The sequence below is a fragment of the Lithobates pipiens genome, unplaced genomic scaffold (assembly GCF_037356315.1).
Source record: "Lithobates pipiens isolate NorthernLeopardFrog02 unplaced genomic scaffold, aLitPip1_a1.2 Scaffold_3, whole genome shotgun sequence".
Classification (NCBI taxonomy): Eukaryota; Metazoa; Chordata; class Amphibia; order Anura; family Ranidae; genus Lithobates; species Lithobates pipiens.
The window spans coordinates 220,252,508-220,269,350 of record NW_027507790.1 but is presented as its reverse complement, the minus strand read 5'-3'; the positions used below and the strand labels follow the sequence as shown (position 1 = coordinate 220,269,350).

The 16,843-nt window shown below is 41.3% G+C and overlaps 1 protein-coding gene across 2 annotated transcripts in view; it reads right to left on the bottom strand.

Moving 5' to 3' along the window:
- Positions 1-16,843, bottom strand: part of C6 (complement C6) — a 214,540-nt gene that overhangs the window by 30,254 nt on the left and 167,443 nt on the right. For both annotated transcript variants that reach the window (XM_077462806.1, XM_077462804.1), the window contains exons 13-15: positions 12,118-12,229; positions 3,840-3,972; positions 695-886 (exon numbers count right to left, since the gene is read on the bottom strand). In XM_077462806.1, the coding sequence (XP_077318932.1) occupies positions 695-886; positions 3,840-3,972; positions 12,118-12,229 (437 nt within the window). The remainder of the gene's footprint in view (positions 1-694; positions 887-3,839; positions 3,973-12,117; positions 12,230-16,843) is intronic.

The window sequence follows — 16,843 nt, the reverse complement described above, 5'->3', positions numbered from 1 at the left end:
AGCAGATAAGAGCAATCACACAATGCTCCACTGAGAACAGGAGAAAAAGGAAAAAAACTAAATGTACCTAACCAATCTAGCAACCTTTGTCGAGGGTGCTACCAAAAGAAAAGACCCAGCAATAAAGGCACTTTTCCTCTAAAAGTCTTGCTTCTCATACCTCCCAAGTATCCTGGTCAAGGATGCTGTCTATAAGAATAGGACCAATAAAAAGTTGATAGAAGCAAGGATGTGACAAAACTCAACTTTTACTAGAAAGGTGACGATTTGCATTTTAATTATTTTACCAGCCTGTATCTTTGGACCACTAATCATTTTGACATGAGGTTATCATTGAAGGGAATCTCTGCTTATGCATTTTCCATAAATGTTCAGTTTGAATTTTCCAGGTTTATGACTGCTTTACATTCTAATTTTGTAAATTTACTGCTAAACTCTGTGTAGTTTTGCTGATTTTCTGCCATTTATATATATAGCATAGGCTATAGAGGCAATTCTCAGAATTGCAGTAAATCAAGCTTTAGAAAAACCTATATTTGTAGCCTACAGTTTGTGCCTACTAGCTGAAAATGGCAAATTTTCATATGCAATATTTCCTATCTGCTTAACTAGAAATTTTTTTTTATTATTATATTTCTTGACTAAAATACGTAAATAATGAAAATATACAAAACATATTATTTTTCCTTTTTACCTTTTTCGCAGTCGAGTTCCCCCTGAATAGGTGGACTCCACTCGTAGTTGCTTCCACATGTGTAGCGAGTTTCCCCACTGACAGTAAAGCCAGAAGGGCAGCTTAAATGAATCACTTCACCAACTTTATAATCTGACTTAAATCGGGATATTGAAACATCAAGAGTGGCTGCTGGTCTAGGACATGTTGTTCCTAAAAGAGCAAGTTTTGAAAATTATTAATAACTGACGAAAGGGTGCCTCTTGGTGTAAATGATGAGTCAGCTTGGAGTTTTACATGAAGGGGAGAGACACTCATGGGGGACATACCAGACAAGTTTTCACCTTTATCAATGTAGAAGAGAAAAACATTCTAACTTTATATGTTAAAGTGGTAGTAAACCGCATCCAAAAAATAAATAAAAATATTGGGCCCTGAGTAGTTTAAGTTATAATGTTTGCAGCGCATACTAGCACATTATAACAGACTTATCTGAAAACGAAGCCCCCCCAGCGGTGCGCTTCCACTGCTGATGGCACTTCCATCTCTACCTGATCTTCTTTCTGGGTTCATGGTCTCTTCAGCTATCTGATTGGCTGAACCAGCGATGATGTCACTCCTGCACATTCGTGCAGAAGACGCTGTTTACGGCTCGGCTCTGAAGGAATGGTATGGATATGCCGTTCCTTCAGAGCACATGCGCCAGTGACGTCCGTGGCTGCTTCTAAAATTCAATATCCTCTAAATGGTGCACATTTGGGAGATATTTACAGTGCCTATAGGTAAAGCTTATTATAGGCTTACCTATAGGTAAAAATCATACATGAAGGTTACTCCCACTTTAAAAAAGAGGGGAATTGAGACATGTGTTTAATGTAGAATCTGATGCGTATTGGGAAAAATAAAGATGGACTTGTATAACTGGGTACTTTTTTACACTGACATCCCACCAGCAACTGCAACACTAGACAGGGTATAAGTTGACCTGGTTCCACAAGTCCCTTGAATGAATGAGGCATTGCTTTTGTAGAGATATGGACTGTAGAAACACACAGAAAGCATCGTACCTTTCAGTATTTTCAGGTCATTATTTGTCCCTTTGGTTATTCATGTAGCCAGTGACTTCATATTTGTGTGCCCAACGAAGTGAATTATGGGGCGCATAGTTCTCTTTGAGCCTACTGTTATGTATCCAGGTGCCCTAAAACGACACATCCCAGGGATTCTTACAGTCAGGCCTGTACTGGCCATTGGGACTAGCAGGAGTTTCCCGGTCGGCCGATAGCTCAGTGGGCCAGTCAGGTGCAGTCCTGGAGCCGCTTCTCTCTGTCAGTGATTGATGGCGATTTCACTCCTGTCAGGAGGAGCAGCTCCCATCATATGCTGGAGAGAGCATTAGGCTTCCTGCTCCCTCCAGCCTGCAGGGGGAGATAGACGGCCGGCAGACTTTCCTTCCTCTCTCCCCTTATCACTTGTCACATGACTGGAGAGAGGAAGAATAGAAGCTGCCTTCAGAACTGTGAGTACACTGATGTAAGTGGGGCTGGTGATGGGACTCTGATGTAAGGGTGCTGGTGATGGGACTCTGATGTAAGGGGCTGCTGATGGGACACTCAAAATGTAAGTGGGCCGGTCTGGATGAAGTCCAGGGCCAAATTTCTGTCCCAGTCCAGCCCTGCTTATGGGGGTATGAAGATTGCTGGAAGTGATAATAAAAGGAGCGAGAAGCCTGCACAGAGCTCTCTTCCTCCTGGACCTTACTCAAGGCGGACCTCTTTATGTAACCAAGAGAGAGAACGCGGCCTACCACGCGAAACACTACTTGCACCTCGAGGCCTAGTTCTGTTATCTGCTGTTGGACATCCTGTTACTAACATAATTTGGATCACCCGCCCTTCGGTGTGGGTGCGTGGGGCAAATCACTATGGAAGACCGAGAAGGAGGACCCGCTGCCGAGTGTCGCTACAAATGTTTCTGTCCAGAAGACCTTGGATCGATTTGGGTCATTGGTGAGAGGGCTAGCTCGTCAATCTTTTATCTATTCACTGCAACCATTACAGAACACTGTGCACACACATCTTTACCCAAGAACACTTTACTGCATTGCTGGTACACTGTGCTCAGACACCTTAGGCCTTCATCACTAGGAACCTATTGCTTCATCTACAACCAAATGGATTACAGTTAACAAGCTCCAACTAGCTAGCAAAGAACAACAGATCTGAAACGTGGAACTCTATTGCCATTACTCATGGGGAAGCCTATATATATATATACAGTATCTCACAAAAGTGAGCACACCCCTCAAATTTTTGTAACTATTTTATTATATCTTTTCATGTGACAACACTGAAGAAATAACACTTTGCTACAATGTAAAGTAGTGAGTCTACAGCTTGTATAACAGTGTAAATTTGCTGCCCCCTCAACACCCAGCCTATTTTGATATTTGGTGTTTACAAGTTAAAATCCGTATTTTTTGCTGGAAAATTACTTAGAACCCCCAATCATTATATATATATTTTTAGCAGAGAATCTAGAGAATAAAATAGCAATTGTTGCAATATTTTATGTCACACGGTATTTGTGCAGCGGTGTTTTAAACGCAACTTTTTGGGAAAAGGGACACTTTCATGAATTTAAAAAAAACGAAACAGTAAAATTAGTCCAATTTTTTTGTATAATGTGAAAGATGATGTTACGCCGAGTAAATAGATACCAAACATGTCTCAAAAGGGAGGGGATCATGCTCTGCTTCAGTACATCACAGTACATGTTGGCATTCATGGTTCTCTTAATGGACTGTAGCTCCCCAGTGCCAGCAGCACTCATGCAGCCCCAGACTATGACACTCCCATCACCGTGCTTGACTGTAGGTAAGACACACTTGTCTTTGTACTCCTCACCTAGTTGCCACCACACATGCTTTAATAGTTTAAGATAATATTTTTGTAACAAGTATGTTATCTTTAGAATTGCAATTTTTCCTATATGGTGATAGTCATTCACTCTTATACAAGTCCTTGCATTCTACTTAGCTATAAATTGTAAGTCATGGATTAATGAAGAGGCAGTAAAACATGTACAATGTAAGTCTTTCTACCCTGGTCTAAATTTCCATATAAATTAATACAATAAATCCTGGACAAGAGAATGAAGCACTTACTAGTACACTTGACATGTTCCTGCTTCCAAGTTCCATCTGGAAGACATCTCACAAATTCATACCCCGATAGTTCATAGCCAGAGAAGCACGTTATTTGAATCTCCTCGGCAACTTTGTACCACCTCTTTTCATTCTGTCCAGAAAAAAATATTTAAATTCAATGCATGTATTATTTTCTACATTTGTTACTTAATTATTATATCATATTTTATTACTAACATTTATTATTTTATTAAATATTATTATTTTATTACTAACATTAAGGTAACATTTAAGGTCATTACGGAGGACAAGGGGGCACTCTTTACATCTGGAGGAAAAGAGAATTAATCTCCAAATATGGAAAGGCTTTTTCACATTAAGAGCTGTGAAAATGTGGATTAGACTCCCTCAAGAGCTGGTTCTGCCAAGCTCAGTAGTTTAACAAAAAGTGTGGGATATCCCACGCTACCTTATAGGTAATGATATGTGGCTTGTCTTGTGATGGATGGCTACATTCAACCTAATTGTGTTCCCACAATGTGAATCAAAAAATGAGAATATATGTTGTTGTGTCTAGTGCCCTTAGTAGTGTCAGTAAAAAGAATTGTGTTCATTTATAAAGTGCAAACAAAATCTAAACCCTTCCTCCTTAGTGTCCTTGGTGAATAGTATTGATGAATATACAAATATAAGTCGATAATATATAAATATCAATATCATAAAATCAAACACTAGATCCCACATATAATCTAATACAGTGATTAAAATGTGAAACACAATGTGTACTGTGAAAAAAACACAAGAAAATGACGTAATAACAAAATCACAATATCGCAATATAGCCGCATAAACTGAAAAAGTCCTTAAAAGTGCAACATATATATGCAATTCATAAGTGAGTCAATAATATTACCAAGCGCAAGTGCAGAGTCTTAAACCTTCCTCCTTAGTATATTTGGTGAATAGTATTGGTGAATACACAAATATAAGTGGATCATATGTAAATATCGATTTTTATAAAATCAAACACTGGTTCCTAGATACAGTGCCTTGAAAAAGTATTTATACCCCTTGGCATTTTCCACATTTTGTCATGTTACAACCAAAAATGTAAATGTATTTTATTCGGATTATAAGTGATAGACCAACACAAAGTTGCACATAATTGTTTTTCAAATATTTTTTTACAAATAAATATCTGAAAACTGGCGTGCATTTGTATTCAGCCCCCTTTACTCTGATACCCATAACTAAAATCTAGTGGAACCAATTGCCTTCAGAAGTCACATAATTAATAAATAGAGTCCACCTGTGTGTAATTTAATCTCAGTATACAGTAAATTCAGCTGTTCTGTGAAGCCTTCTGAGGTTTGTTAGAGAACCTTAGTGAACAAACAGCATCATAAAGGCCAATGAACACACAAGGCAGGTCAGGGATACAGTTGTGGAGAAGTTTAAAGCAGGGTTAGGTTTTAAAAAAATATCCCAAGCTTTGAACATCTCACGGAGCACTGTTCAATCCATCATCTGAAGTTGAAGAGTATGGCACAACTGCAAACCTACCAAGACATGGCCATCCATCTAAACTGACAGGCCGGCCAAAGAGAGCATTAATCATAGAAGCAGCCAAGAGGCCCATGGTAACTCTGGAGGAGCTGCAGAGATCCACAGCTCAGGTGGGAGAATCTGTCCACAGGACAACTATTGGTCGTGAACTCCACAAATGGAAGAGTGACAAGAAGAAAGCCATTGTTGAGAAAAAGCCATAAGAAGTCCCATTTGCAATTTGCGAGAAGCCATGTGGGGGACACAGCAAACATGTGTTAGAAGGTGCTTTGATCAGATGTGACTAAAATTTAACTTTTCTGCCTAAAAGCAAAAAGCTATGTGTAGCGGAAAACTAACACTGCACATCAGCCTGAACACTCCATCCCTACCGTGAAACATGGTGGTGACAGCATCATGTTGTGGAGATGCTTTTCTTCGGCAGGGACAGGGAAACTGGTCAGAGTTGATGAAAAGATGGATGGAGCCAAATACAGGGCAATCTTAGTAGAAAACCTGCTAGAGTCTACAAAAGACTTGAGACTGGGATGGAGGTTCACCTTCCAGCAGAACAACAACCTGATGCACTAGGCGCAACAACATACAGCTCAGTAGATTGTTTTAAGAAGGCCTGGATTCTTTCCTAAACGTACATAATATAACTGGGTACTAACATTAATAGGTAAAGTTGATCCAGAGAATATCTGATTGCCTCTTTGGGGATCAGGAAGGATTTTTTTCCCCTGCTGGAGTAAATTGGATCATGCTTTGCTGTTTTTTTTTGCCTTCCTCTGGATCAACTGTGGGTATAGAATTGTATAACTTTTTTCCCCTTCTATTGGTTTAACTTGATGGACTTGTGTCTTTTTTTCAACCAGACTAACCATACAACTATTTAACATTTATTATTTTCTAAGAAAATGATACAAAAATTATATTAGTTTTAAAGAAACACCCTGCTGAACTCCGCTCTGATCCTGAAAAATGGGCCCCAGAAGTCCACTTCCAGGAGTTCTGGGTTTCCAGCAGCTCCAACTGGTTCCCCTGCTGACTTTCACATCTTTACTGCATCCTATAATGGGCAGAGGTCAGCAGGAGAAACCAATGAGAGCCGCAGAGGACCCAGGACTCCAGAAAGTGGTGGGTTTTCTGTGGACTTCACAAGAAGATTTCTCGGGATCAGAGCGTTGTTCAGCAGGAGGGATAAGTATTTTTTGCTTCTTTTATATAGATGCCTTACTTTGGTATGTTTAGTAAAGCAACATGGCCACTTTAATTGTGAGAATAACTTTGAATTGTTGTCCTAGGAAAATGGGTAACATTTCCAATATTTCTAATGTGCAGCCTAATGCTGGTCATATACAAGTAAGAAACCGTGAAAAAGCATTTGTGTCTTTAAAATTTTTTTGCACATTAAAAGGTATAGAAATCTTAAGGGGGAATTTATTTTTTGCCATTCTTGTGCATTATGTTAATGTGCATTGCATCATATGTTATCCACTTGCTTACTGGGCACTTTCACCCCCTTCCTGCCCAGGCCAATTTTCAGTTTTCAGCGCAAAAACTGTACCCAGACTAAATTTTTATCTTTTTTTTTTAGATAGATAGAGCTTCCTTTTGGTGGTATTTAATCACCACTTTATTTTTTATTTTTTGCTAACCAAACGGAAAAAGATTGACATTTTGAAAAAAAAAACGTTTTTATTAGTTTCTGTTATAAAATTTTGTTAATAAGTAATTTTTCTCCTTCATTGATGTGTGCTGATGAGTCTGCACTGATATACTGCAGTGATGGGCACTTATAGGTGGCATTGATGGGCACTGAGGCAGCACTGATGGGCACAGATAAGCGGCACTGATAGGCGGCACTGATAGGTGGCACTGATGGCCACCGATAGGTGGCACTAATAGGCATCACTGAAAGGCGGCACTGTTTGGCACTGACAGGCATCAATGATGGGCACTGATTAGCAGAACTGGTGGGAACAGATTGGCAGCACTGGTGGGCACTGTTGGGGTTGCACTGATGATCAGGACACTGATGATCAGTACCCTGATTGTCAATGCACGTCCCTTGTGTGGATTTGCCAGATCTCCTCTCCTCGCGCTGTCAGTGTGAGCGGAGGATTGCAGATAACTGGCAAATTGTGTTTAAATTTGTGATCAGCTGTGATTGGACACAGCTGATCACGTGGTAAAGAGCCGCTGCACCAAAGCCGTCATTCGTTGAGGCGAACTATTCATTTTGAATGGACTTTCAACATGCAAGAATGAACCCAAAAAAACGAATGCAGCATCTTTTTGAAGCAGTGCACAACAACACATTGTAATGCATTAATATAGAGTTGATTTACTAAAACTGGAGTGTACAAAATCTGGTGCACACAAGCAGGAAATGACATATCTGGGGGTCGTCCTGTATACCATCTGTGTACAGAACACCTCCAAGTAGCCATATTCCATTTTACAGAAAATCACAGCACTACTGAAGAACCCGCTTCCCGACCGCCCCATGTACATTTACTGCAGCATCGGAGACCGGGTGCAAAATCACGTACCTGTACACAGCGGGAACCAATGGCCGCCATGACTCGCCGATCGTTCACAGGAAAGACGGATCGGTGGTGTGCCGATGTAAACAAAGCACACCGCTGATCTGTCAGTGAGGAAAAGTGATAGATCTTGTTTCAGCTAAGCTGAATCACGATCTCTCCTTTCCTCCAGTGTAACACTTCCCGCTACAGTTAGAAACACTTCCCAGGGAACACATTTAACCCCTTGATCACCCCCTAGTGTTAACCCCTTCCCTGCCAGTACCATTCATGCAGTGACCAGTGCATTTTTATAACACTGATCATTGTATTGGTGTCACTGGTCACCAAAAAGTGTCACTTAGGGGCAGATTTGTCCACTGCATTGTCGTAGTCCCACTAAAAATCTCAGATCGCTGTCATCACTAGTAAAATAAATAAATAAAAGTTCCTAAATCTATCCTGTAGTTTGTAGATGCTATACAAATCAATCAATATACGCTTATTGGGATTTTTTTTACTAAACACATATAGTAGAATACTTATCGGCCTAAATTGATGAAGAAATTGGATTTTTTACAATTTTTTTGTTATGTATTATAGCAGAAAGAAAAAAAATATATATTATTTTTTTCAAAATTGTAATTTTTTGTTTATAGCACAAAAAATAAAAACCACAGAGGTGATCAAATACCACCAAAAAAAAGCTCTATTTGTGGGGAAAAAAAAGGACATTCATTTTATTTGAGTAAAGCTTTACACGACAACACAATTGTCAGTTAGAGCGACAAAGTGCTGTATCGCAAAAAATGGCCTGGTCAGGAAGTGGGTAAAACCTTCTGGGGCTGAAGTGGGTAAAAAGGAAAGAGAATTTTTAATAACAGTCAATTATATTATGACTTGTGTCACAATTGTATACACTATATTATTTTCTTTTCCATTTGCTACATTTTTCCCACGAAAGTGTAATTACCCTTTAATTGAACAAGCTCAAAGCCGATTGGCTATCACGCGCACCAGATTTTGCACTTGTAATTTTAGTAAATCAAACCCTATGTGTTGTGGTGTGCTAAAACACATGTGGTGGAAATAAACTAAACTGGTGCAGCTGTGCATAGTAATCAATCAGCTTCTGGGTTTTATTGTCAAAGCTTAAAGGGGCTGTACATCCTATGCATTAAGGTGAAAAAACTTCTGACAGTGACCAGCCCCCCCTGTTTTACACACCTGAGCCCCTTCGTTCCCTAGGCAGAGAGGGGCTCTTCCCCTCTGCCTGGGGTTCTACAGCTCTTGATTGGATAGATTGATAGCATCGCAGCCATTGGCTCCCATTGCTGTCAATCAAATCCAATTATGCGGGTTCTGGGGTGGCGGGGCCAAGTCCTGCATTCTGTGTCTATAGACGTAAATGCTGGACTCAGGAGCATGCCCGCAAGGTAACCCCCCAGGAGAGCGCTTCTCCTACGAGGTTATACGATGCGGGGAGGAGACATGAGAGCCGCTGGGGGACCCCAGAAGACGATGATCGGGGCCACACTACGCAAAATGAACTGCACAGGGGAGGTAAGTATGACATGTTTGTTATTTTTAAAAAAACAAGAGTTTACAAACGCTTTAACTGAACAAGTTGAAGTTAGAAGCTGATTTCTTACAATGCGCAGCTGTACAAGATTCTGTGTGCACCAGTTTTAGTAAATCTCCCCCATGTGTGTTGGATCTGTTTTGCCCTGATGCATTGACGTGCAATTAAAAAATAATTGCAATACAACATACACCTCAGCACACTGCATTACAAAAAATGTTTTGCACCCTCCTATTCTCTTAACCACTTACGCGCCGTGCCATTTGGCTGGCCAAAGACCAGTGCGTTTTTGTTTTTTTGTGATTCAACACTGCATCGTATTTAACTGACGTTGCACCCAAACAAAATTGACGTCCTTTTTTCCCCACAATTAGAGCTTTCTTTTGGTGGTATTTGATCACCTCTGTGGTTTTTATTTTTTGCGTTATAAACAAAAAAATAGCGTACATTTTGAAAAAAAAAACATTATTTTTTACTTTTTGCTATAATAAATATCCCCAAAAAATATATAAAATGTTTTTTTCCTCAGTTTAGGCCGATACATATTCTTCTTCATATTTTTGGAATAAATCAAAAATAATAAATAAATAAAAATGCAATAATCGTTCATTGATTGGTTTGCGCAAAAGTTATAGCGTTTACAAAATAGGGGATAGTTTTATGGCATTTTTATTAATATTTTTTGTTATTAGTAATGGTGGCGATCAGCGATTTTTATCGTGACTGCGATATTAGAGCGGACAGATCAGACACTTTTTGGGACCATTCACATTTATACAGCGATCAATGCAATTAAAAATGCATTGATTACTGTTTAAATTTGACTGGCAGTGAAGGGGTTAACCACTAAGTGACGCTGTAGGGGTTAAATGCATCCTAGGGAGTGATTCTAACTGTGGGGGGGGGGGGGCTGTGTGTGACATGTCACTGATCACCGCTCCCAATTACAGGGAGAGCTGATCAGTGACAGTGTCACTAGGCAGAACGGGGAAATGCTTGTTACGCAGGATACGGAGACCGGAAGTGACGCTCGCACCAGAGCGGTCGATTTGAACTGTTTTGCTGCTAATGCTGCCTATTTACCCCATTTAGTTTGTGAGTAATTTTAACCTTTTAATAAAGTAGTGATTTTAAAAAACATACTACACTATGGTTGCTCTTATACTTATTCTCTGAGCTATATTGGAACATCTTGCTGGAGTATATTGTGACGGAGATCTGAGAGTGACCCCCTGAGGCCCCCCCCCCCTTCCACCCCTTTCCTGGGACTCCTGGTATATCCAAGAGGAGGCTGCATATACGCTATATTTTATATAGCGGGAAGGTAATTACCCAGTGTGCACACTTATGCGTGGAATCACTTATGTGGAGGAAGAACCTCTGAGACATTTCCCAGCACAGAATCACTTTAGATGTTTGTGTGACATCATCACGAGACTGTGTTCACGTCATTAACAGCTGGATATAGTCCAATTTCTTGCACTCAGCACTTTCTGTTTATGGAGTTTTGTTCTATAGCTCGATTATTATATGTTTTTTATTAATATTTTGTGTTACACTAAGCACTTTGTTTGCATTTTTTTGCACTTTATTTTTGGTTGCTTGCATTTTTTGCACTTTATTATTGTCACTAGTTTGCGCTTACGTAGCCAGTAACTGTTTATATTTCAGTCACTTTGGTTTTGCTATGATGCACTCAGCACTTTCTGTCATAGAAGTCTGATTTATAGTTAGACCACTGTATGTGTTTTTGCACTTAGCACTATTTTTATATCATAGAGATGTAAGTTGCACTTGGGATTGTGACAGTTATTATTGTGTACACACTGTTGCAGGCACTATTGATAGAAGTATTTCTACATTAGGATAAGAGTTCTCCCTTACTACTTTACCATACTAGTTTGAATATATACCATCTGACATATCTCCATCTGAATAATTAGCTCTATAACATTTTCGTGTAAGGTCCCACTTTTTTGGAAGCGCAGCACCACCATTTTTTCTTTTTGATCGTGGGTATCCCCACAGACATCGAGTCCGTGGGACCCACGATCGCGCTTACGAAGCTCCCGGGGGGGTGCGAATGCCACCTCTTTCAGGGCCATGTACAGGTATGTTAATCTGCCTGTACGTACCCTTCTGCCACAGTATATCTGCGTGAGGTGGTCGGGAAGCAGTTAAATATATAATTGAAAGCATTTTGTTATATCTGTTTGACCAGTGCAAAAAAAAAAACCTTGCAATTTTAATCCAGAAAAGGCTCTGTGTTGCCAGTACACAACAGGAAATTAGGAGCTGAGTACATTTCTGGCAGATCAACAGGTATTTTTCTGTAATGCAGGGTTTTTAAAGGAATAACAAAAAAATGGTACAATGTGCATGTATTGGACAGATGTACAGCATATGTTTTCTTCAGTTTTGCCTTGACATACACTTTCATTTTTCATGGTGTAAATGGGGGCATGGCAGCAGTGTGTTCTTTGCCCCCCTACTTCTCAGCGTACAACGTTGGTAGGTATGCTTGCTGTGTTAAGGTATTGTCCACTTAAGGATGGATTATAAAACTTTCATTTATTTTACAAATCATTAATTTTAAATTTTAAAAATGTGATTTTCTTGTATGGATATATTATCTTACCACAAATAGTCCATTCTCTGGTGGCTCTGGCTTGGGGCATCCACTGTCTGGATCTGGGTGAGTTTGGTCCACTTCCTTTTTGTCCTCATCATCGTTAATGCACAGAGCTCCTCTAGATAAATAATAAAACACATCATATTAAATATTAACCGTAAAGTGTATCTATAGAAAAAAAATTTTTTAGCTCTAGATTTTGCTATAAAAACCACTATTGCCCCTACAACTGTACTTATTCCACTAACAACCCCTTAACCACTTCCCGACCAGCGCACGACGATGTACGTCGACAGAATGGCACGGGCAGGCATATTGGCGTACAGGTATGTCCAATATTCAATGCCGCCCTGCCATCGGGAGCGCGCCACCGGCGGCGCGCTCCCACGCTGGTCGGGACCCCCGTGAGTCCGGTCCCGGGACCCGCGGACTCGATTGCCGCGGGCATCCCCGCGATCGTCTCACGGAGCGGCCGAATGGAGGAAATGCTGTGTGAACAACATTTTTCCATTCTGCCTAGCAACTAGTGACGCTGATCTCTGCTCCATGTGATTGGAGCAGAGATCAGTGTACACTAAATGAAAGCCCAACCCCCCCACAGTTAGTAACACACCCCTAGGAACACTTAACCCCTACACTGCCACCCACTGGTTAACCCTTTCACTGCCAGTGTCATTTACACAGGAATCACTGCATTTATATAGCAGTGATTACTGTATAAATGACAATGGTCCCAAAAATGTGTCAAAAATGTCCGATGGGTCCCCCACAATGTCGCAGTCACAATAAAAATCGCAGATCGCCGTCATTACTAGTAAAAAAAAAAATAATAAAAAATTATTAATAAAAATGCTATAAAACTATCCCTATTTTGTAAACGCTATAACTTTTGCGCAAACCAATCAATAATCGCTTATTGCGATTTTTTTTACCAAAAATATGTAGAAGAATACGTATCGGCCTAAACTGAGGGAAAAAAAAGTTTTTTTATATATTTTTGGGGGATATTTATTATAACAAAAAGTAAAAAATAATGCGTTTTTTTCAAAATTGTCGCTCTATTTTTGTTTATAGCGCAAAAAATAAAAACCGCAGGGGTGATCAAACACCACCAAAAGAAAGCTCTATTTGTGGGAAAAAAAGGACGTAAATTTTGTTTGGGAGCCACGTCGCACGACCGCGCAATTGTCAGTTAAAGCGACGCAGTGCCGAATTGCAAAAAGTGGTCTGGTCTTTGACCAGCAAATTGGTCCGGTCTGAAAGTGGTTAAAGTGGGAGTAAACACCCTTGGTTGATATCTACCTATAGGTAAGCCTATAATAAGGCTTACCTATTACATAGCTCCAAACTGTCCCTGATTTTGAGGGACTGTCCCTGATTTGGAGCAATGTCCCTCTGTCCCTCATTTCTCATTTGTCCCTCATTTTGGTCTGATCTATATAGATGTATATAACATGCACTTTTTATCTATCAAAAAGTGTTTCCCGGTGCTAAAAGAAAAAATGGTGGTGCTGCGCTTCCAGAAAAATGGAACCTTACAAGAAAACTCTAGAGAGCTAGTTGTTCAGATGGGAATATATCAGATGGTATATATTCCAAATAATATAATAGAGGAGAACTCTTCTCCCAGTGTGGAAATTATTCTATCGAAAGTGCTAAACTTTTCATCTGATTTCTAAATTGCTGCATTTGTAAATTCCAAAAGCCAATATAAAGGAATAGTAATGGTAAAAAAAGCAGTTGTGGGTATAACCAATCTTAATTTTCTGTAAAATTCTCCTTTAAGGGGGTGTGGCAAGGGGTGTGTCCTGTGCCTGCATACTTTTGCTGATAGGTGTCCCTCATTCCCATCTCAAAAAGTTGGGAGGTACGCTATTAGATAGTATTAACATCTCCTAAACATGCACCGTTTAGGAGATATTTACTGTACATGCAGCCAGTGACATCACTGGCAAATGCGCTCTAAAGGAACGTGAAACTGCGCCCCCTGCGCACATGCAAGGGGGTAACGTCATCGTGGCTTCTGTCAGTCACACAGCCGGAGTCCGCGAACCCGGAAGAAAGACAGATGAAGATGGAATCGCCTGCAGCTCTGATATCTTGGCGTATTGTTTTAAGGTAAGTTTAACATAATCATTATGACATTGCTTTGCAGGGTACAAAAAAAAAGAAGACCTCCAGTGGTTTACTATCGCTTTAATCATGAGCTGCTGCAGCTACCAAAATATGTTCCCACATAAACCTAGATGGAAGCAAATAAAAACAAGGTTTTATCTGCTCAAACTAAATCATCCTAAAAATATTTGTGTCTATAAATAAAACTCAATATATATTCATGAAAATACTCATAAATAAACATAACTCATAAATTCAAACATAAACAATCTCTATCACAATACTCATGTAATCAGTGCAGCAAACACAATACAGATTTTCTCCAGTGTCGTTAGTATTAATACAACACCAGTGTAATAAATATATCATAAATGATATGTAGTTCACAATATATAACAACCAATGTTAAATGCAATACAGTAAAAATCTAAAATAAATGTGCAACATGAAGGTCCATCAAACAGATAAATAAGTGGGGCATGCAGGCTGCGTCATCGGATGGTCCAACCCCTTAGTTAGTTAAAGTGGAAGTAAATTCCGCTATCGTTTTCAGCCAAGGAAGCTGCCATCTTTGCCTCTGTTTAATCTTCAATAGGGATGAGCTTCGTGTTCGAGTCGAACATACGTTCGACTCGAACATCGGCTGTTCGCCTGTTCGGCGAATTCCGAACGTTATGGGCCGTTCGCGCCAAATTCGTGTGGCGCTCACGGCCCACAATGCACTGCGTCATCGCAGTGCATTGCTGGCTCATGATTGGCCAAGCATGCACTGTGACCCCGCATGCTTGGCCAATCACAGCGCCAGCAGCGAGGAGAGCCATGATTGGCCACAGGCAGGATGCCTGTGGCCAATCATAGCTCAGGCTGTGTAGTACACACCCCACACTATATAAGGCCGCCAGCGCGGCGGCCTAGTGTAGTGTGTTGGCGTCTGAAGCAGTTAGTGGGTGTTCTGTGTACCTTCAACACAGTACACACCGATCGTTTTCGGCCGATTTTCGATCTTGCTATTGTGTAGTGGTTGTTGTCTGTGTGCCCTGACCGCAGTATACACCGCTATATTCACCTCACCTATATAGCTAGTGATCTATCTTTTATAATAGAGCTTGCAGTCAGTAGTGTTAGGAGCTTGTGCGTGCTGTCTGCGTGCTCTGTACCCAGTACACACCGCTATATCCACCTACATAGCTCTTCTCTATTTGAGCCCACTTGCCATCTGCAGGAGTTATTGGAAGTTGTGTGTGCCTCCAGCACAGCACAGTATACATCTGTATATACCCCTTTATCTCTGGTGTTCTATAAAAAAGGCATCTGCAGGAGTTAGTAGGTTTTTTGTGCCTCCAGCACAATATACACCTGTATCTACCCTTTATTGCTGTTCTCTAATAGAGCCATCTGCAGGGCTTAGTGGGTGTTGTGTGACTCAATTACAGTATACCCCTTTATCTCTGGTGTTCTATAATAAAGGCATCTGCAGGAGTTAGTGGGTGTTGTGTGACTCCAGCACAATATACACCTGTATCTACCGTTTATTGCTGTTCTCTAATAGAGCCATCTGCAGGGCTTAGTGGGTGTTGTGTGACTCCATTACACTGCTGTTTTACCCAACTCCCTTCAGGCCATTACCATGTCTGGAAGGCCAGCAAGGAGAGGCAGACAGGCGCGAGCCGATAAAAGAGGGCAAGCAGGCTCTGTGTCTAGAGACAACAGTGCTGGTCGTGGACCCGGTGCATTGTCATCAGCACGTGGCCATGGGACACGCTTGTCCTTCTTTTCGGCAGCTGGACATGTTGAACCGCAACATGCCAACGACTTGGTAGAGTGGATGACCAAGCCCTCTTCATCCTCCTCATCCTCTCTCACCCAGTCTCAGGGTACTAGCAAAGCAGCTGCCAACGCATCGTCTTCCCTCCTCTCAATGTCATCATCAGTGACTCCTTCCCTAGACCCACCACGTCCTCCTGAGGAGTCTCCTGAACTCTTTGAGCACAGTGTTGGGTACATGCTCCAGGAGGATGCCCAGTGTTTTGTGGGCTCTGATAATGACACTCAGCTAGAGGAAGGCAGTAGCGTGAGCGCAGAGAGAGGGGATGCTCAAGAAGGACAGCAATCTGGCAGTCATGTTCCACAAGCTGCAGCATACTGCCAGGTTTGCTACAGCGATGAAGAGGGAGGGGATGATGAGGGCACTGACTCCACGTGGGTGCCTGGAAGGAGAGAGGAGGAGGAGGAGGAGGAGGAGGAGGAGGAGGAGGCGGCACATGTCCAACGAGGCAGGATGCCCTCCGGGGGCCAGCTTAGGGGCAGCACACCGACTGAATCACACCGCAGAGCTCCGCCTGTGCAGGGCGCTGCCTCTGCGCGTTATTCTAAAAGTTCTTTGGTGTGGGCCTTTTTTGAGACGAGTGCATCAGATCGCACCGCTGCTATTTGCAACATATGTCTCAAGCGTATCTCGCGTGGCCAAAACATCAGCCGCTTGGGCACCACATGCTTGACCAGACATATGTTGACCTGCCATGCAGCTCGTTGGCAAGCGTACCTCAAAGACCCACACCAAAGAACAAAGCGGACCTCTCCTTGCTCCTCATCAGCTGGCATCTCCAACCCCACTAGA